Consider the following 22,043-nt stretch of genomic DNA (forward strand, 5'->3'; position numbering starts at 1 on the left):
ACTTCTTTGTTCTCAACTAATCTGTCAATCACAAAACACTCCACTTTCGTGTGATCCTTGCTCAAGGATACACACTTGTTAACAAAATCCGCCTTCAGGCTTTCCTTGTCAACAAAAGGGTCAATGCTATTTTCAAATAATAATAACCGTTTATCACGATTCCCACACTTTATTACCAGTGTCCCCTTAGCACAATCAATCACTGCAAGTGAAGTGGCAAGGAAGGGTCTACCCAATATGAATGTGGGTTGTGTGTTAGTTATATTTTTAGCATAATCAAGTACTAAAAAGTCAACTAGGTAACAGAAATCCTCCACATTTACCATCACATTATGTATCATGCCTCGGGAAAGTGCATGGGTTTGATCCGCTAAAACCACAGTGGTGTTTACTTTTTTCTGCCACCTTCTCACTCTGTTGATGCTCAACTTCTTTGTTCTCAACTAACCTGTCAATCACAAAACACTCCACTTTCGTGTGATCCTTGCTCAAGGATACACACTTGTTAATAAAATCCGCCTTCAGGCTTTCCTTGTCAACAAATGGGTCAATGCTATTTTCAAATAATAATAACCGTTTATCACGATTCCCACCCTTTATTCCCAGTGTCCCCTTAGCACAATCAATCACTGCAAGTGAAGTGACAAGGAAGGATCTACCCAATATGACTGTGGGTTGCGTGTTAGTTATATTTTTAGCATAATCAAGTACTAAAAAGTCAACTGGGTAACAGAAATCCTCCACATTTACCATCACATTATGTATCATGCCTCGGGGAAGTTCATGGGTTTGATCCGCTAAAACAACGGTGGTGCTTACTTTTTGTAGTGGACCAAACTCATATTTATCATATAAACTACCGGGCATGATACTAACACAAGCTCCAAGATCTAGCATGGCCCGATTAGTTTTAAATTCACCAATTTGGATTGATAAAAGGGGCACTCCTGGGTCTTGAAGTTTACTCAGGATAATATTATTATCAACCCTCTCAATCCTTATTTTGGTTAATTTGTCATTTAAACATTTATCACAAGAACAATTTTCACAAAAAGATGTTTCATTCGGTCGTAATTCAGATTTATTTTGAAAAATTGTTTCATAATTAACCACATTTTCAATCTCATCACTAATATCTTCCACCATCCCCTCAACAAACTGTGGTGTTGGGTCAACTTGAACACTAGAAATTTCAAAATTAGGTAAAAGACTTACCGCATTGATATGCACGTTGTTTCCCTTCTTTAAACTCGAGCCGTTTTTCCTTCAAATCAATTCGCCACATCGGTTGCAAGTTGACCCATTTGAGTGGTCAACGATTGGATGGCTTTGTCACGGACTTCATCCTTTTGCATGCGCACTTCATCAAGTTGATTTCTCCTTTGCATGTCTTGTTGCAATATCTTTAACATGTCCATAACTTCATTCCCACTTGATGAACTTTGACCCACGGAACCACTTTGACCGCCACTTCCTTGACCTTGAAACCCTTGATTATTCCCGCCATGAAAATTACCTTGGTTATTATATTGTTGTCAAGGAACATAATTCCCTTGATTTCCTTGAAAATTCGGGTTAGATTAAGTGGCTGGGTTTCCATATCTAAAATTTGGGTGTTTTCTTAACCCGGGGTGGTAGGTGTTAGAATTCATGTTGTAATTCCTACCACCTCCCCCTTGAAGTGCATTCACCTCTTCCACCGGTGCTTGACCAACCCCGCATACCTTCGAAGCATGACCCAACTTGTTACAATTTGTACAAACATCAATTACCTGATTAGTGGTTTGTACATTTTCTTCTTCCACGGCTTGCACTTGCGGTCTACCAATCGCCGATCTTGCTATTCGTCCGGTTTGAGCCTTTCTCTTTGATGTAACCGCCATTTGTTCCAAATATGCCCAATCATCTTGTTCATAATTGGTACCAAATGTACCATTAGTGATCGATCGCAAATCCTGTTCATCCTCCATACTCAAACCCTCATGAAACGCATTCAACAATTCCCATAAAACAATACCATGATGAGGACAATTTTTAATCATCATGTTAAACCTCTCGAATGCTTCATGAAAAATTTCCCCCTATTGTTATTGGAAGGTTCTCAAACTTCTTCTTGCATCGTTGGTCTTTGGGCCGTGTGAAATTCTTCTAAAAATCTTTGTTGCATTTCGGTCCAAGTATAAATAGACGCGGAAGGCAAAGTGTAAAACCATCTCTTTGCCTTATCTTCCAACGAAAATTGAAATACAACCAACTAGACTTCATCCGATGTAAAACCTTGACCCCCAATTGTGTTGCAAATGGAGTCATATGCCTCCAAGTGGAAGTACGGTTCCTCCGTTGCTAGACCCTTATACTTCGGAAGACTTTGAAGGAAATTGGTTCTTACTTCAAATGTCCTCCCTTGTTGATTGTGAGGAATAACCACCGGAGACGGATTATTAGTAATTATGGGTCGGAAATGGGCTTCAATTCCCCTTACCATCTCTCTTGCATGCCTTCTTGGTACCCCCATTGGTACTTTTGGTTGAACCATTTGCCTATAAACGGGCCTTGGCTGCGCAAATTGTTGTTGAGACTGTGGTTGGGGCATTTGCGGTTGGAATTGTTGATCTGGAGGTTGCCCTTGCGGTTGTTGAATAACCGGTGGCGGTTGAACTTGATTAACAACAACCAGTGGTTGTTGTTGAGCTTGTTGTATAACTGGTGGTTGTTGAACGTGTTATTGGACAACCGGCGATGGTTGTTGTCGATTAAGCTCTTTCAACGGTTCCGATTGTTGCCATTGACCATAACCAAAATTTCCCTGATTTACTCTTTTGCTTCCATCACCTCCCACGTAGTAACCTTCCACTTTATACCCCTCAAAATCACTATCAAACCTATATACATATCCGTCACCTTGTGATCTTGAATGTTGCATGAAAGGTTGGGGTTGGTATTGGTAGCTTGATCGTGTTTGTTGAAAGGGTAGTGGTTGATATTGTTGAGATGATGATGACGTACCAAAGTTAGGAAAAAAGTTTGTAATAAGTGGTAATGTTGATGATGTAGAGTAGGTGTATTGAGCAAGGATGGGTTCAGTTGTGGGTGGTGGTTGCAATTCACTTGATGCTGTAGGTATATAAGTAATGATCGGTGGAGGTGGATTTGTTAGAGGTGTAGTCGGGATTGGTTGACCCGAAGTGGGAACTGGTGAATCCATGTTGTTGTTTGATGCGGTTGGAGAACCAAGAAGCTTGTTCTCCGTGAGTAAGACTCGGTTTCTTCGAAACGTTCTGTCAATCTCGGGATCGATTACTAGTGGTGATGACCTGTTAGATCATCTAGTATACACCTGTAAGTACCTGCACACTAACACAACCATCGTAAACCCAAAAATAACAAACCAAAACTAATAAAGCTAACACACGTTGCGCACTACTCCTCGGCAACGGCGCCAAAATATGACGTGAGGTCGAAGACTCACTCAAAAATAAACCAAATACAACTAAATAGATAGCGGTAAGTGGATATCGAACACAGGGAGTTTGTGGAAAATGCGTTACTGAGTAGCTATTAAATTAATCTAAGTGAAAAATGTAAATTCAATGATTTGGTTGTTTGTTTTTTATTAACAAAATTAACTAAAACAATAAACGAGTTTTAAACAATATAAGAAATAATGCTCTCTCCCGATTTCAGGTTTTCAATGTTGATAAAGTTAATGTTTATTTGTGAGATGAACTACACAATTATAGTTCGTGAAAATGCTTTTGAATGTGATAAGAGAGGACTAAGTACTTGGATTACAAAAACGCAAGGTTGTCACTCAATAATCAGTTTAGTATTGTTAACCCTAATTCTCTTCTACTAAATCTCGATTGCCTATGGCACCAAGAACGGATAGTCAAGAACACGAATTATACCATACTAACAATTACAAAAAAAACACACAATCACCATAGCACAATAATCATATGATCACAATACTATCTCACCAATAACATAAACGATTAACAAATATCCAATTAGAAAACCATACAATTCGGGAGAGAACAATAAGAGTACTAGCCACACATCGTTTGATTAATCATCACATCAATTAGGTTAATCGAACGAATCATAAACCCGAACAAATGATTAAAATCACCAAAGTCTTGTCCTTGCTCTCCAAAATTCGTCTCTAAGGTGTTTTTGATGAAAAGATAATGAAAAGCCATCCCAAAAACGAGTAATAAACTAAAAAAATTCGGCTGTTACGATCTGGACCGTGGCCCACGGTCTCCACCGTGGGTCACGGTGTCTCTGAAAAAAACTGGACCTTGACCCACGGTGGAGACAGTGGGTCACGGTGGGCTTCACGGTGACCACAGAGGCCACGATACGGTGTCCTCTGTGGTCTTTTGCTCATTTGGATCGTGGCTCACGGTTCACACCGTGGGCCACGGTGGACTTCGGCCACAAATCCTTGTTTTCCACATGTTTTGGCCTCTCGCGCGTCTCCGGCTCATTCGGTTGCCTCGGTATACACCATAATAGCCCTGGAACCTCCTTTGAACCTACAATTTACCAACAATACCGTAGTCATCTTATTCCACAAGATAAACTAGGTCAATACATGATTATTACGGTATTAACTCACTTAAGGGTTGTCCCATGGACCACTGGTCAGAAGCTTAGGTGCATAACATCATATTCATTTTTTTACTCATATTTCACTTTTCATGGTTGATCAACTATTTATTGCTTATATATCCTTTCCTATTTAGGCCTAATAACAAGCGCAAAGAAGAATATGTTGTTTTATCGGGTTATGTTTATTTATTTATTGGTTATTTACGTAATGAGTAAAAAAGAATATATTCCTTTAGTTTTGGCGTAGTAGTTTTTCTTTACCTTTTTTATTTTCTTAGATACTCGAAACCCTATGAGCCCAACTTGAAAAACATGAACCCAAATAACCCGAATCCTAAAAAATCATGAAAGATATAGGTTAGGTTTCAGGCTCTATAGTTAAAACTTTAAAACCCAAAGAGCCCGAAACAAGAAACCCGAAGAACACCCCTAATTTGATTTAAGAGATTCTTATAATTAGGTTATTCTTTTTTCGTTAACGGCAATTACACACTTGTGAAGTTAAAACGTCTTAATACCATTGGCTATGCGCCCTTTGGATACGTATATATGTGCTAAATGAACATGAACGAAATTAACCTTGTTGTACATGTAAATTTAACTAAAAAGGAAAATCAACAATTTGATACTAATTATATGTCGACTCGTTAAGGACACAAGGAAGCATGTTTGTCCGTTTTTCATTTATACTATTCATTCACGTGTTAAACGAAGTTAAACCAACTTTTTGTTTCACCATTTAGTTAATTTTTAGCCCAAAACTCGTGCGCACCAAACTAATTTGTTCATATATTTTTCTAATTTGACACCATTTACATACATATGTATATGTTATATTAACATAACAACCTTAATTATATATTAGCGAACAATTAAGCTAATTTAAAGGGTGACAAACGGTACATAACATGTACACCGCTTTCTTTCAATTTTTCTATGATCCGGAAATAAGTGGTTTTTTATTTTATTATGCATATTCTCGCAATTTATTATGTTCCATATTGTCCTCTCCTAAGCTTTTATTCGGGTTTTAGATAGCTCTAAATCTAATCTATGCAAACATAAAATGAAACTAAAGAAAAGCTACTATTTGATTTGTTAAAGGTTAAAACAAACTGAAACTAAGTAATTCAATCCAAATTGATGATGACATCCTTAATCACTATATAGCAACTTATCGATTTGTGTTAAAATATGCTAAACTGTATTCCCCGTATCGTGCCTACTACATGTAAATCAACTAATATTCGGTGTTAGATAGAAATTACAATGGACCAAGTGACCAACCAAAACAACTAATATGAAAATGTACACATTGTGTTAAGGCCAATAACATTACTTTGCATTTGATTTCGTCATGTTTTGGTAACTCTTTTGACCCCTTTTTTTCAACACGGTGCACACGTAACATCTAGTTGATGGGTTATTGTTGATGCAATAAGTCTTGTGTGGTGAGAAACTGAGAATGACCTACACCAACAACCAACCACCCAAACTATATATATGCAATAAAATGTGTGATATTTGTTTCTATATGTTAAGTCTAGCCATTAACTTAACTATCCAAACAAAGTTTTATATAATTATATAAACATTAAACTATTATAATTATAATAGATACGAACCTCGTTCAATCAAATGGTCTAAAAAATAGAAAGAAACATAGACTTGATTCTTAAATCATAATATTTTCATTCATAATTATATAGCCAAGATATAACCGCCCCACTACTTAATAAACTACCCACTACAAAGATACTAAAAACCACAATTATCAAACTAAACAAAAACAAAGAACATATAAAAGTTGAATGGCATTGAGTTGAAGGTATGGAAACTTGGGTGTGGTGCCAGATCGTGCCACACAACATATAAAGCACTAATCAAACAAGAACTTTATTACGGATTCTTATATAAGATCATATCTACTTCTACATAACACGGATGAAGGTTTATCCTTCAGGAAATCATTATCCTTGCTTTTGTTATTGGTTTCTCTTTTTATTGATCTTTACCATATGTTAGAAATTAAGACATTATAGCGATCTCTACAAGTAATTGAATAAGATAACAATAACATTATGGTAGGCATATATATACTGATAAACATAATATAAAAAATCAATTTTTAATAAAAAAACAAAGATAGCTTATAAATCCGACCTATATACGACTAGGAAAGGATCTATCCAACTTACAAGAAACATTAAAGTCATAACAAATACAAGCAACCAAAACCTAACATTAATATATATTTCAAAAATAAATAATAACATAATAAAATAAGAAATACTTCCAAATCACGTAAAATATCTAGTTAACCAACTCCAACACATCTTCGTCTTGTCTCTAATAACCCGTAGGAAACTTGCAGCTGCCATGACCTGTAACATTAATCATCAAAAATCAACAGTTAATAATAATTCTATTTAATTTATCTAAATTAAATCCCAAAATATAACCATAATGAGAAATTATAGGACATATACGCACGAGGAGGTTGAGTAACAACATAAGCAGCTCCACCAAAATCACACGACCCGCTCGTACGTGCTTGTTTCTGGTAGTAACTGTTAAACGCATACGAAGCGTGCGCCTCAAGCGTATTCGGATTATAACACTCGTCACCCGATTGAATCGGACGGCAATCAGCACCTCCTTCCCCACAAGCGTAATCCAACGCATCTTGTAACTTCTTTTGCCCGACTTTCCCGTTAGCCACACACCACGTATGCCCTTCGTTACCGTTACTTGACGGCAAAGGCGTTGGTGCTGTAGCCACCTCAGTCTTGCTACTGTTACTAACGGCCGAGGGACTATTTGCTAATTCTTCCACACTAAACGGCACATTATACACCTTTCGCTCATTTGGGTAAAACAAACCGTAATTACGCTCAGAAGTCGGACCCGACTTCTGATTCTCATTGAATAAAGCAAATTGATAAACAGTTAACGGCTCGTTAGGCCGTAACGGTGATCCACCCCCAGTAAGCACTCTACGGACCAGGTTTCCGTTATACTGTGCTGCATTATCCTCCCCAGCTCCGATTTCATTCGAGTCGCCTTTCGATGGCCATCCGGTTTCGGAAACCACTAATTTAACGTCATTAAATTGTAATGCATCCATTGCTGCATAAACAGCATCCACCTGTGCTTCAAATAATGATTTGTATTTTATTCCGGAATTCGTGTCCTTCACTCCTTTGTTGTCTCGTAGCAGAGCATAATCTAGTGAAATCGTGTCGCTGTTCGATCCGTAAGCGAAAAACGGGTAGATGTTTACCATGAGATATGAACCGGTTTGTTTAAGGAAGCTAAGCATTGGTTTTATTACCGGTTCGATTAAATCCGGTTTGAATGAACCGGAAGATGAAGGATATGAGGTTCCTAACGCGCTTAATGCGATAGGCGAAGAAACGGTGATGTTAAGTTTGTTTTTCGCTAGTGAAGCGTAGACGTTTTTCATGGCGGGTAGGAGGAAGTTAGTAATGTTGTTTGGATCGACGAATACTTCGTTACCAACCGCAATTGCTTCGATTATTGTGGATGGATGATACGGTAGGACATTTGATTGCACCCAATTATCGGTGTAAGATTGATCCGCGGCTGCGGATTTGAGTTGTTCGTTCGGGAGGCAGACGGTTACGCTGATTTGGAGCCCGATAGGGCTTTTAGGACCCTCGAATCGGTGTCGTAAATTTTGATGTGGTTGATGGAGTTCGATTTTAGGAGTTGGACGACTTTGGTTGGGTCGGGTAGGTTGTCGGCTATGCGGCCGTAGTTGACGCCGATGGTGCCCGTGGCGGACGTGGAGGCGGAGAAGAGGAGGAGGAGAGTGATGGTGATTATTGTAGGTGCAGCCATTGTAAAATTTATGAATGAGGTTGAAGATATGGAGGTTGTAATTTGGGAGAATGAGTATATATAGGTGCATCTGGTGAGGTAACGGGTATATATATATATATATGAAGTTGGTAAAACCGATAACTACTCTATAGAAGTGGGGCTGGTAAAATGGTAAATCGTGGAGTCGTTATCTCTTACGGTTGCAATTACGGGACACGAAAATAATGGTTTTGAATTTTGTTACATTTGGAGGATTAGACAGTTATCATTGTTACGTTAATGATTTGTATAAAGATTAAAAGGAGTAGTTTAGCAAGAAATATTACTATTTGAAGTACGTTTATCTTGTTTTAAAATAAAAACCATATAATTAATCGTCCAAATCTTGTATATTGAGATATATCACCTTTTTTTTTATTTTTAGCATTTACATGTACAACTCAATTCTTATACGAAAATAACTTAGACCTTCACATAATTATGTATTGATCATGTGCATAAAATTAACAAATTTATCTATATTATATATAAAGCATGAGTTAGGAACCTCTTAAATTTTAAGAGGTACAAAACTCATTGTTTTATATACAACACATAATGCATCAAAAATTTAAAAATTATGGGTAATTAAATCTTTACTCACAAATATTATACTTATAACTTTTATCTCTCAACTTCACTACATTTTTTTATAAAATTTAATAATAGTTCACACCTTTAATTCAAAACTAACTATTCAACTATTTTTAAACGGCCATAACTTTTTAACACGTTAATATTTTTTCAAAAAAATTAGATCATAAAAACGAGCATTTTATTCTCTTTAATTTGGGTATAATATTGCTATAGTTTTTAGTTTTAAAAAATTAGCATGTTATATACTTACCATTTAGAAACGGGTAATTAGTCGAGTCGGACGAGTTCGGGTCATTTGTAAAAGTACAATAGGGTCGGAATGAGTCGATACGAACAAATGGTTGTGGTTCGAGTTCAAGTAGAAAGGGGCTAAGTCAGAACGCTGTCGAGTCGGAACGGTTTGAGGCCAAAACGGGTTGGTTTAAAAAAATAATTGATTTCAAATTACTTTATATTTCAAATTAATGTATATTGGTTAAGCATGTTTTAATGTCGGTAACGTGCATTTCCGTCCGGTTTCACGTGTTCAATCTTTGATTACACGCAACTGACTTGCACGAGTTACGCGTCCAATTTTAGGCTACATGTGCACCGTCATCAGGTGACGTATGTACCGACACGAACTATGTGTTCAATGTTGAGTTGCGTGCGTGTCCCGCTGCATAGTGCGGGCACCCTGCTAATATACAAGAATATATGGGTTTTTTTTGTTAAAAGTTTTTTAAATGATTTCTATATTAAGAAAAAGATAAACTATTTTTTCCCTCTCAATATGGTTTTATCTACATGTATTAAATGATGATACTATTTCCAACATTGGTATAACTAACTTCAACAAGGATAGGTCACCATCCAAACTTGTGGTTCAACTTTATCTTTTCTTCCTTCAATTCGGTTACTTACGATTTAACAGGTGTTAAAATGATTTGAATAGGTCATCTAAGTTGAACAACGGTAAGTTGTTTAGGTATATCACTAGAAACTTAGGAAATCAAAGGTTTAATCCCTAGCCGTTAAAAAAATCAAAGTTGAATAATTAGTAAAATTAGTAAAAGAAATCCATTTCAATATTTAGTTGGCTATCGTTACACGTGTTTTTTTCTTCAATAAGAGATTACATGAGAATCAGCTCATAGTAAAATCATATGATTGTATATTAGTAAGACATTGACGTATTGAACATTATTGTTGATGAAAACAGTGGCGGATCCAGCATACAAACGGGTGGTTCCCCGGAACCACCCGAGTTTCGAAATAATAGTGTACGGATATATAGAAGACGCGTAGGAACCACCTTATAAATTAAGAGGGAACCACCTAAAAAAAATTCCTGGATCCGCCACTAGATGAAAAGGTGGCATTTGGTATACTTTACATTGACGTATTGAACATTTTATATGGGCGTCATATTCATAGACTAATATTATATATATTTGTTTTTCTTATAATTAATATTACAATTATATAACCAATCCTATACTCCTATGGATTTTTGGAGCAGCAGGACCCATATAACTAGAAAAAGAGAAATTAATGGATATTGTTATCAGAATGTGAAAAAACAAAAGTGGTTAAACTAGCAACAAAAAATTAGGAAGAAGTGGGCAAAGGCAGATAAGAAAACATATAGACTTGGGCCAATCTTCTCTGTGTTTGACTTATGATATATGAATACAAACTGGTCAGAAAACATGATTGGTTATCTTCTTGGAATATCTTTACTTTTAAAACTTAGAAATTAAGATTTTTAAACAATAAAGAGTACATCACCACCACCATATTTTTGCATGGTGGCGAACATTTACCTGTTTCCGTTTAAAATTTTTACCTGTTTTTGTACAAAAATTTTGAACCAAGACGCATACGTTGCATATTTGATAAAAGAGTTAGCAAAGTACTGCTATTTGATATCAAATTGCTAAAAGTTCCAATCAAGTTGAATTCGATCCAAAGATAGGGCTCATTTAATTAAGAGCTAAGGCATGAGCTTCATACATCTTTATTAGACTCGCAATCTTTAAGCAACTTTGTTATTTATATAAATATATTTATATAGATATAGCATAGCTTAGAATGTAATATAAATTTATGTATATATAATTACAATCATAAAAGTGTACAAAAATAATTATAACAATAAAAAAAGTAATTAAATACTAGGAGTCAACTTCAAGTTATGTGCCTATCGGTAGAGGTGCATAAAAAACCCGTACTCGGAACTGGACCCGAAAAAATACCCGGAACCGTTTTTTTATACCCGGGTATTTTATACCCGAAACCGGAACCGACCCTACCCGTAGGGTATGGATAGGGTATGCATTTTGAGGTCCATATTTGTACCCGGAACCGTACCCGATTTATACCCGTAAATACCCGGACCCGGTCATACCCTATACCCGATACCAATTTTCTAATACCCGAAATAATACATGAGTTTTTATAGTATATTTTTATGGTAACTTCACAACTTTTATGTTTAAGTTTTTGTAAAATGCATATTACTAAGTAAATAATTTGTAATTAAGTGGATTTATGGTTTTTGTAATATAGTTTAATTCATTGCAAAGCAAATTTAAATTTTAAACAAATTAAAAAATGTATAAAAAAAATTACAAATTTAAAACCAGGTATTAATACCCGGTCGTACCCGGTTCCAATACCCGAACCCGATCATACCCTACCGGGTACATAGGGTTGAGTTTTTCTTCTTAATACACTACCCGAACCCTACCCGAACCCTACCCGATTTTCCAATACCCGATTATACCCGAAACCGGTTCATACCCAAACCCGGGTATTAAAAAAACCCGATTTGTGCACCTCTGGCTATCGGTAACGAGTGAAAATGTTTTTTTTTTTTTTGAAATAAAGTGCATGAAGACCTCTTTATTACTACATGGACAATCTAGAATTGTAGAAATGATAGAATTTTTTACTAAATGGGTGTAGTTAGAAAAAAAATTTACCAATTAGGTGTAGTTTAAAAAATATTTATCAAAATAGGTATTTTTCTTGAAACTTGTTTGTTTCTCCCTCTACTCTTTTAATTGAATAACCCAATCACTTAAATTAAACTAAAAGATTGATAAATTGATAATTTTATTCAATAAAATATTATTAAAATGAAACTGATTAATTATGCCTTTGTAACTCAAAACTAAAAACAGAACAAGTCAATTAACAATTTTCTTTTTATTGCTCAATCCACTCAATATACTATGCTATTTTTCTATTTGTAATTTAAGTATTAGGAGATTGGGTGGAAATAATAATCATGTTAATCGTTAAAAAAATAAAAGTTCTAATTGATTCAGATCTATACGATGCTTGAAAAACGAAAACGCAAAAAAATATTTTAAGTTTTATTAAAAGGCATTTAGTTAAATGTTACTTATAATATATAATACGACAGTAGTAAATTTTTTCGATTTTGGTTTGGTTAAAAGACATTTAAAATTATAAGCGAAAATGTATTGAAATTCGTACGGGCACCAAAAAAATATGGCGTGTTTGATTAATTAGTTATTTTAACTATATGAGTTAATTAATAAAAATAGAAAAAACAAGAAAAGGTATAGCCACGTCCACTGTTTGTTAAAACAAAAATAAATATATAATAAAAATATTAAAAAAAAGCTACAATTTTTAATAGAAAATGATATGGCCACGTTCACTATTACTTAAAACAAGAATAAATATATATAAAAAAAATATGATAATTAGTAAATGGTGTTTTCTTTTTATTTAATTCATTTTAACAATTATTATTATAACAATATGATAATTTACTTTTAATAAATTGGGTTTATCCAATAAGAATATGAGAGAAACAAACAAGTTTTAAGAAAAATACCCAATTTGGTAAATAATTTTCAAACAGGGACGGATCTATGGTACAAATGGGTGGTTCCGAGGAACCACCCGAGTTTTGAAATAATAGTGTATTTATGTATAAAAAATATTAAAGGAACCACATTATAAATTGGAAATGAACCACCTCATTCTTATTTGACGCGCTTGTATAGCTGGTAAGTTGTTGATTTTGCAACCTAGAGGTCACATGTTCGATTCCGTTTTTTTACACTTATTTTTTTTAACTCACTCTTATACCAATTAGGGTTTTATAATAATAATACACAAACACCACAAAACACACTGCAGCGTCTCTCCCCTGATCCCTCTTCAAGACTACCAGCCGTCCCCGTCCGTTCTCCGACCACCGCGTTACCGCTGCCGCTTTTCCGGCCGTCCTTCTACACTCCTCCCGCCGCTGCATAACCTTCCACTCTTCCTCGAAGCTCGATTGTTCGAATCCTCCCACTTTGAAGGAAAAGTTACATTCATTGTTAGATGTTAATTGTTCTTTTTCTTCTTCTTCAATGTTAATTGTTCTTAACTGTTATTGTTGGTTTCAATTTGTTAGGTTGTTAGAAAGATAAGCTGCAGAAGGTTATCTTTAAGTTGTTTATTTGTCCCCAGCCCCTGACCCTCTTCAGCCCCTGACTGCCGGCAGCCTCACTCCGTCAGCCACTCGTCCTCGTCACTCCGACCATCGTGGAACGTCGGCAACCTCACTCTGTCAGCCACTCAGCCGTCCCCGTCCTCTTGCCACTGCCTACTCTTACTCGAATCCTCTAATCCTCCCACTTTGAAGGTAAGTTTACATTCACAATCCATTGTTAAATGTTAATTGTTCTTGACTTCTTGTAAAATGTTAATTGCTCTTGATTGTTAAGTTATTTGTTAAATTTAGTTTTAGTTTGTTAGATTGTTGGTTTTAATTTGTTAGTTTTTAATTTCTAATGACGGTGTCTCTTTTATTATTTTATCGTATTTTTTTTATGTAATGAACTTTCTCGAACCATCGAACCGACCCGAACCTTAAACCGACCCGGATTTTTTTATACCCGACTCCATGAAATAGAAACGTCTAAAAGTAGTGCACCACCCGGAAAAAAATCATGGATCCGCCACTGTTTTCAAACTACACCAAATTGGTAAATACTTTTTCCAACTACACCCATTTTGTAAAAAACTCGAAATGATCAGACTTTCAACAAAAAGAGATGGCAGAATTTTACGATTCTGGAAAAGGTTAAAGATGCAGACCTAAATTTAGTTAAGGGCTAGTTTAATGTTGGAACTATTTTTCTGTTTTATTTGTTAGTAAGTTTTCTCTTTGTTGGGTCTTTTAAATATGCATCTCATTAAGTTTGTTTATAATACATAGCCGTTAATTTTTTTTTTATTTTTGCATGAAAGCAGCCTACATGACATGAAGTCTGGTAAGTTGGTATAGTTGATCACTCTGTTGATGTCTTGATGAAGTGTTTTCTTGTTGGCCAGCCTATGCTTGCGTGTGTGGGCCGAGAAACAAGGACACAATATTGGGCCTGTGCAAGTGTGTAGGCAGAAAATCGAGGAAATAAGTAAGGTCAGTTTGATGGACCATTGATTAGTGGCGAGTGGGCAAAGAAAAGTAGGAAACATGTATCATTATCAACCATGACGAAAGACGTGCATAAAACCGGTTTTCTGTCCGGAATTTAAGGTGAACAAAAGCTAAAATCGGTTTGAACTGAAAAAAGTCAAAAACCCAAAACTATTGGAACAAGTCAAAGTCGGTTTGAAAACATTACGGATACTTTTTTTCTTTTTTAACAATTTAACAAATATTTTCCCACCTAAAACTATTGGAACAAGTCAAAGTAGGTTTGAAGTGCCGAAACTCGAAATGCAAACTCTCTTAAAACACAAACTTTGTCAAGCTATCCTGAACCAAATTTACGTGGAAACTCCGGGCGTTGCCGTCATCTAACATTGTAGCTTACTAGTAACCCAAAACATTTTTCATCACCTTGCAGTTATGGATTAACTAGAAGGGTGCCCACGCGATACAGCGGGAACAAAGACCGTTGATAATGATTTGGTTTCAATTTTCGGTTTATGACGATCAAGAACTGTTACTAATTGTTTATTTAAAAACCATTAAAATCGGATCGCAAACGGCGCTACTTAAATGTTAATTTTTTAACTAATAAAAACTAAGGTGATCTCATACTTAAATTAAAGATAATAAAATTCTCGTTTTTATGATGTAGGTTTTTTATAAAATATTAGCGTATGAAAAAAATATGATCGTTTAAAAGTTGTGGGTGAAAGTTTAAAAGTTGGGTTAAATATGAAATTTAAAAGTATATATAGTTAAAAGTTAAGGAGTTAACATTGTAACTACTAACAATTACTTTTATTGTTTTTTTATTTACACGTGGCAACCCATCTAAGTTCACCAATAAAGTTAGTCTTACTTCAATTTACAAAAAATAATTAAAGTTGAAAGTTAATTAAAGTTTATGGAACAATATTGCAACTATGTTTAAAAAACTTAAGTTTATGTTATTCATATTTTATAAGACATAATTACAGAAATTGTCCTTCATGTTTGCAGCAAATTTCACTCACTGTCCTTTATCTTCAAAATTGATATTTATTATCCTTTACGTTTACAAATCTTACAACGTTTGTCCTTTGGGCCCAACCCAGTTAGTTTTTCTTGTTAACTAAGGTCATGTGCGTTGCACATGAGGGCAAATTGGTCATTTTACCCATATATTAAAATAAATAGTTTTAATAATAAAAACTAATATATGTTTCCAAAATAAAAAAAAAATGAAGAAAAAAATACTTCAAATCAACAAAAGCTTATCCGGAACAGCACCACCAGCCACCCACCAGAAGACCACCATCGACCACCCACTCCAACAGAAGACCACTTTCGGCCGCTTGAATCTTGATCGTCTTCTACATCTTCGCCGATAGAGATCGGCCACCGCTACAATCCTCACCGTCTCTTTCGTTTTCCCGGCGATAGATGATAAAAACCCAGATCTATGACCTCCACGAACATCGGCAACACCGTTTTTTCGGAGGTGGTGGCGACGATGTTCCTGGACGGAAACGACACCGTTGTTGCGATTACAGGTTGTTTTAAATTAGGGACACTGAGAAGTCGTGATTGTTCAACTGAAAGCTGCGATTCAGTTGTTGAACACTCCGAACTCCAAGAAATCAACCTCCATTGATGTCAGAACAAAGCTTGAGCTCACAGACGAGGAAATTGAATATAAAAAGTGAAGAAGAATGGGGCTTGAGATGAGACTACAAAGAAGGAAAAGTGAAAAGGTGTGAAGCTGATCTGATGGAGGGGATGGAATGAACAGAGAGGTAGAGAGAGTGAGGGTTTTTTAGGGTTTGTATTTGGGGAAGATGAAGAATACAATGGAAAAGACTTATCTACCCTCATGTGACTTGCATGTGATCTGACTTAACCAAAAAATTTAAATGAGTTAGGCCCAAAGGACAAACGTTGTAAGATTTGTAAACGTAAAGGATAATACATATCAATTTTGAAGATAAAGGACAGTGAGTGAAATTTGCTGCAAATATAAAAGACAATTTCTTTTATTATGTCTATTTTATAATGGACTATTTTGTCCATCTTTCAACATGTTAGGTAAATTGTATCATTTTCTCTAAATGCCTTAATTTGCCCATAAGTTATGTATATATAATATAGATATAGATATGCTTCTCAATGTTGAGTTTGATTGCCAAAAAATACACCATATTTCTTATATTGAGCTATTTTGTGGTTCAATTTAACATTTTCATAAATCTAACATGTTTTCAAATTTCGTTGTTTTTATTTGTTGGTGGAACCGCAACAAGCATCGATTTGCTACATGAAGAACTAACATCAGTGGAAGAATGTGATTAACTATATTCAAGTGCCATTTGGAGCATTTTTTTTAGAAATAAGGGAGGGTTTTCGTGTCAATGTTTTAAGAGATTAAAGAGTGTTTTTGAGTGTTGTGATCTAACAGCACATCCGGTACCTGTATATACTAACAAATGGGTGAATAATGACCACAAAACGGCTAGAAACGGGTACATAGTCGTATGTCAACAACTAGATTGTTTCAAGCAATATAAACCGATTTCTCAAACATAATACCAAAAAATACCCCTAATAGGTTTCTTGCTCAAAGCACTAAACCAGATGCCAAAGCCTTCCTTAATTTATTCTCTCAAATGTTTGGGGATACGAGGAATGCGGTATGAACGGGCACCCCCCACCCCTCCCCGCGCATTTGTGTTCAGGCTTCACCACCGGTGAGAATAAGTTTATCTAGGTGATACTTATAGGAGGTGATGTTCCCGATCTCCTGTTCACCTCCATAACAACATGCTTTTTTTGCTATTTAAATTTTATGACTTTCGTTGTGATTACTCTTCGGTCGTGTTCTCGACCCCTCTACCATAATGCCATTTGTCGAAGTTTACTCATCTTCCTGCTTTCCTATACAAGAATGATACCATTTCTCCGTATAAACCATTTAGAAATCTTGGTTGTACACAAAAAACACGTGGTATGCATATGTGGCTTATCTTATTGTATTCACTTACGATTTTTATGCCTTCCAAATCATCTTAGCTGTAGTTGTTGATTTTATAGCCCGTTTGGATATCTAACTCTAATTAAGGTTCTAGATATGCAAAACTTCTTGTCGATTTTCCATGCCTCTCCTAATCATCTTTTTATAGAGCCCCAACAATTCTTAGCCCATAATCTTTTACTCTCATTTTAGGGCAACGACAAAGGGAGATAGACATATAGTAATAAATAAAAACTAGCACCGTCTACGTGACTAGGGAGGTCGACGGTTACTAGTTACAGCCTTACGGGTTAAGGAAACAACAAATCACAACACACGAAATACGCAATTCACTTACGTTCACAAAAACAAGATGCGCATTTTCTTAACCAACGGACTCAAACTATAAAAATTCATACGTTTAAGTGTTCATGTTTACTCGTTTATTTAGATAAAAGTTAAATAAACGAACAAAATTAAACACATAATTAAATAGTTTGATATTGAAAAGTTACGAGGGTGTTTATTAACATAATTAAATAGTTTATTCTAACTCTTGAATTTCCACCGTCAGATATTCACGAAACAAATCCAAACCGTTGATTTCAGGCAATTCACTTTTCACATTTTTATTATATAAACAACTACCCAGAAGCCATTTCAGCGTACCAGTGACGCCAACAGACGAACAAATTGCGAGTGACAGTTTTTGTTGATCGGAGAATAAGATGTCGGGAGTGACCAACGAAGAAGACAAGAAGCCAGCCGGAGATCAAGGGGCGCATATCAACTTGAAAGTCAAAGGACAGGTTAGGGTTTATGTTTTATTGCATTCAATTGAATTGCTTAATCGTGAAGTTATGTGACGATTGATGCATTTGTTGGTTAATTTGATGTTTTGATGATCGTTGTTAGGTTGTTAGATTAATAATTTAGGGATTTGTATTTAATTGACGAATACGGTTCTATGTGTATTTGACTCGATTGTTTGTATCTTTATTGGATTGGTTATTTTTTTATTTATGGAGTATTTGTATCCGGAATTTAACATGTCTATATGAAATGATAGGATATTAAATGTTTTTTTTTTTTTGCATAAAAATGAAGTTTGATTTTATAGCAGATTTTGCTAGGGATGAGCAAAAACCGAACCGAACTGAAAACCGACGAAACCTATTTGAAATTAATCAAAAACCGAATTAACCAAAAATCAGTTATCGGTCGTTTTATACCACCATTTCATGTGTTTATACCTCGATCTCATATGCATTTATACATTCATTTCATGTATTTCTTAGTAAATATTTAAGCCCAATTTTGATTTTGGATATTAATCGAAATTAACTGAAACTCATCGGGAACATGGAAAATACCGGATAAACTGAACTGATTGACCGAAAACCGATTGGTTAATTCGGCTGAGCTAATACGCGAACCGAACTGAACTGTACACAACTTAGATTTTGCTCATCAATGTATACTGCAGTTCCTTGGACTCATAATAACTGTTTGATCGCTTGTTCATTTTGTTTTGCTCATCAGTTTTTTGTTAATCAAAATTTTAGATGCAGAAATTGTTTTAAGATTGCCCTGAGATTTTTGAAACATCTGTTTTGGCAATGAGATCCATTGTCGGTTAGCTCACTTGTCTTGTCAACTTGGTTTATAAAGTGCGAGCTGTTTAGTCTATGATGCCATTGGATTTTGTTCATGATACTAGTTTCTCCGTCTTTGATGTTCTATACTTCTTTCTGTTTTCATGATTTCACTTTCACTTTTTATAGACCCGTAACATGACATATTTTTTTATCTTGATATCGTTTTTGTAACATGGATATACTACAGGGTATTCTGATGATCTTAACATGTGTTGGTTTTATTTTTAATAATTCTTTTACAGGATGGAAATGAAGTGTTCTTTCGGATCAAACGAAGCACACAACTTAAGAAGCTGATGAATGCATACTGCGACAGGCAGTCCGTTGAGCTTAACTCCATTGCTTTCTTGTTTGATGGCCGTCGCCTTCGTGCAGAGCAGACCCCGGATGAGGTCCTCTCTCTCTCTCTCTCTCATACACACACACATTTGAATTCATAATAAAGCTTAGTTCTTGCATATGGGCTAGTATATATATTTTTTTTTGCTGTCGCTCCTTATCGGTGGGTCTGTTACATTAAAATCCAACTTTAACAATTGATAAAAACAGAGTAATTGAATGTTATATGTAAGGGTCTAACTGGTAAGACATATATTTTAATGATATATAATTCTATAAATGTAGTTATTGCTACTTTATTCAATGCATTGATATATTATTTTTAAAACAAAAAAAAACACAAAAGGTTGTGGTTTTACCTGTTTGGAACCGTTATTGCAACTGTTGGTATTCTGTGTTTATATGAGGGTGCTCATGTTTAAAAAAATGATGTTAACAGTTGGAGATGGAGGACGGGGATGAGATTGATGCGATGCTGCACCAAACAGGAGGTGGTGGTTTGTTGCGGTTCTAGGAACTTATAACTGGAAGTTGAGCTCTAAGCTTTAGTTTGTTAGTATGGTTTTAAACTGTTGTGTAGCTATCTAATATACCTATCCTCAAATGTGGTGCTATTCTATCTTAATCATCATATGCTTGGTGCTGGTTATGCTTTTATTTCTCTACAATCTTGTTTCGTCTTTATTTTGGTCGTCTCTTTCTCAAATTCATTTTAACGTCACTGGAGTTTTAAGAAAATTACCAGCTTAATGTTATTTTATGTAAAAGTTTAAAATTAGTTGGACTCACTTGATGGTGTCTGGTATTCATATTGTAAGAAGTTAGAACGACTTGTGTGTGCAGGTTGTAGGATGATGTTTCCTCATCTTATAGATCAGACTTAATGACACAAGAACCCACGTTGATTCGAACAAAGGCTTTAATCATGGGATGTTGAAATATAAGGAGCATCATAAGACATGCTTTAATCATCTTGCAGTATGAGGCATCTGAATGAAATCATTTCAGGACGTCAAGCCCAGTATCCTGGTCACTGACCTCAAAGCCGACTATGATGAGGGTGTCTTCACTCTTCAACTACGAGGAACCAGTCAAACCACAACGGCAAGTGGTGAAACCGGCTTCATCGTAAACCACAGATCAACAAAAGCTAATAAAACTAGATTTTAATTCAACACTTTTACCAAAGATTTCAAAGACGAAAAGCTGGTTTGTTCGAACTAGCGTTTCAAACAATAGGAAACAGAAGTTAGTCGACGTCATGCAAAAACAAGTAAATTTCAGCCTAGAGGGTTGTAATAAAACATTATTCAGTAGCATACGTTGACGAAACATTAATGAATAGAAATGACTGACTATAAGCTTGTATTTATCTCAAAAACTATTGCAAATCATGAAACTTAAATTGGCACCAGAATCAAACAAAACTCTAGCATACGTGTCGTTCCTCAAACCACAACGGCAAGTGGTGAAACCGGCTTCATCGTAAACCACAGATCAACAAAAGCTAATAAAACTAGATTTTAATTCAACACTTTTACCAAAGATTTCAAAGACGAAAAGCTGGTTTGTTCGAACTAGCGTTTCAAACAATAGGAAACAGAAGTTAGTCGACGTCATGCAAAAACAAGTAAATTTCAGCCTAGAGGGTTGTAATAAAACATTATTCAGTAGCATACGTTGACGAAACATTAATGAATAGAAATGACTGACTATAAGCTTGTATTTATCTCAAAAACTATTGCAAATCATGAAACTTAAATTGGCACCAGAATCAAACAAAACTCTAGCATACGTGTCGTTAACTAGGAACGTACCGGTGATAGTTTCCGGCATGTCGGCCGCTTTCTTCGTGTCAAGCATGAAAACTCTTGCATTACCCTTCCTTGCTTCATTCTTTTGGCCACTTCCACCCGCACCACCAGCAGCGGGTTTGTTCTTAGGGCATTCGAAGCTTAAGTGTCTCATCTCCTTGCAATTGTAGCAAGTTATCATCTTCTTCCAGCAATCGGCGGGTACCCGAAACCCGACGGGTAACTACCCGACAAAAACCCGACGGGTTTGGAACCGGTTTTACTAATCGGGTATGGGATGAGTTTTACTAATCGGGTATGGGTTTGGGATTGCCTAAACCCGTCCCAAACCCGACCCATTGTCATCCCTAATCAGTACCACATCACTCATTTTTCTCTCTTTCACTCCATCTTGCCCAAAGGAATTGGTTTAATCCATTTAACTCCATCTCACCCCTAATTGTTAATTTAATATGTTGTTATTGGACTTTTTAACTCATGAAAAGCATAATCTATGGTCTTTTTTAACAATTTAAACACAAGTGGGGAGTGGTTTATGATGAGTGGGTGTTTAGTTGTGATTAATTGTTAATAATATTGCATTTTTTGTTTAAATATTTGTTGAAATGTTATTACATTGAGTTGCTTTTATACTTGATACTTGATTGGGTTGAAGACAAAATTAACTAAAACGATTAACTTGTAAATTAATTTGTGAA

The 22,043-nt window shown here is 35.5% G+C and overlaps 1 protein-coding gene and 1 pseudogene across 2 annotated transcripts; one reads left to right on the forward strand and one right to left on the reverse strand.

Annotated features, from left to right (window-relative positions):
• Nucleotides 1-6,891: 6,891 nt before the first annotated feature.
• LOC143621494 (glucan endo-1,3-beta-glucosidase 13-like) lies at nt 6,892-8,732 on the reverse strand (annotated as a pseudogene). The gene is made up of 2 exons (XR_013151531.1): nt 7,111-8,732; nt 6,892-7,001 (listed from the first exon to the last, which is right to left on the reverse strand). The product of XR_013151531.1 is annotated as a glucan endo-1,3-beta-glucosidase 13-like (transcript).
• Nucleotides 8,733-18,167: 9,435 nt separating this feature from the next.
• Nucleotides 18,168-20,186, forward strand: LOC143621544 (small ubiquitin-related modifier 2-like). The gene is made up of 3 exons (XM_077092945.1): nt 18,168-18,343; nt 19,435-19,584; nt 19,971-20,186. The coding sequence occupies exons 1-3, from the start codon at nt 18,263-18,265 to the stop codon at nt 20,043-20,045; spliced, it is 306 nt and encodes a 101-aa protein (XP_076949060.1). The 5' UTR covers nt 18,168-18,262; the 3' UTR covers nt 20,046-20,186.
• Nucleotides 20,187-22,043: the final 1,857 nt, after the last annotated feature.

This window comes from Bidens hawaiensis, unplaced genomic scaffold (assembly GCF_021521415.1).
Source record: "Bidens hawaiensis isolate Kalapana, Puna unplaced genomic scaffold, B.hawaiensis_p1.1 tig00002866_1, whole genome shotgun sequence".
Classification (NCBI taxonomy): Eukaryota; Viridiplantae; Streptophyta; class Magnoliopsida; order Asterales; family Asteraceae; genus Bidens; species Bidens hawaiensis.

Excerpts from the sequence above, each read along its gene's own strand:
- LOC143621544 (XM_077092945.1), top strand. The coding sequence starts at position 18,263 with ATGTCGGGAGTGACCAACGAAGAAGACAAGAAGCCAGCCGGAGATCAA. Across the intron at positions 18,344-19,434 it reads ACTTGAAAGTCAAAGGACAG|GATGGAAATGAAGTGTTCTT; the intron begins GTTAGGGTTTAT and ends ATTCTTTTACAG. Across the intron at positions 19,585-19,970 it reads CAGAGCAGACCCCGGATGAG|TTGGAGATGGAGGACGGGGA; the intron begins GTCCTCTCTCTC and ends TGATGTTAACAG.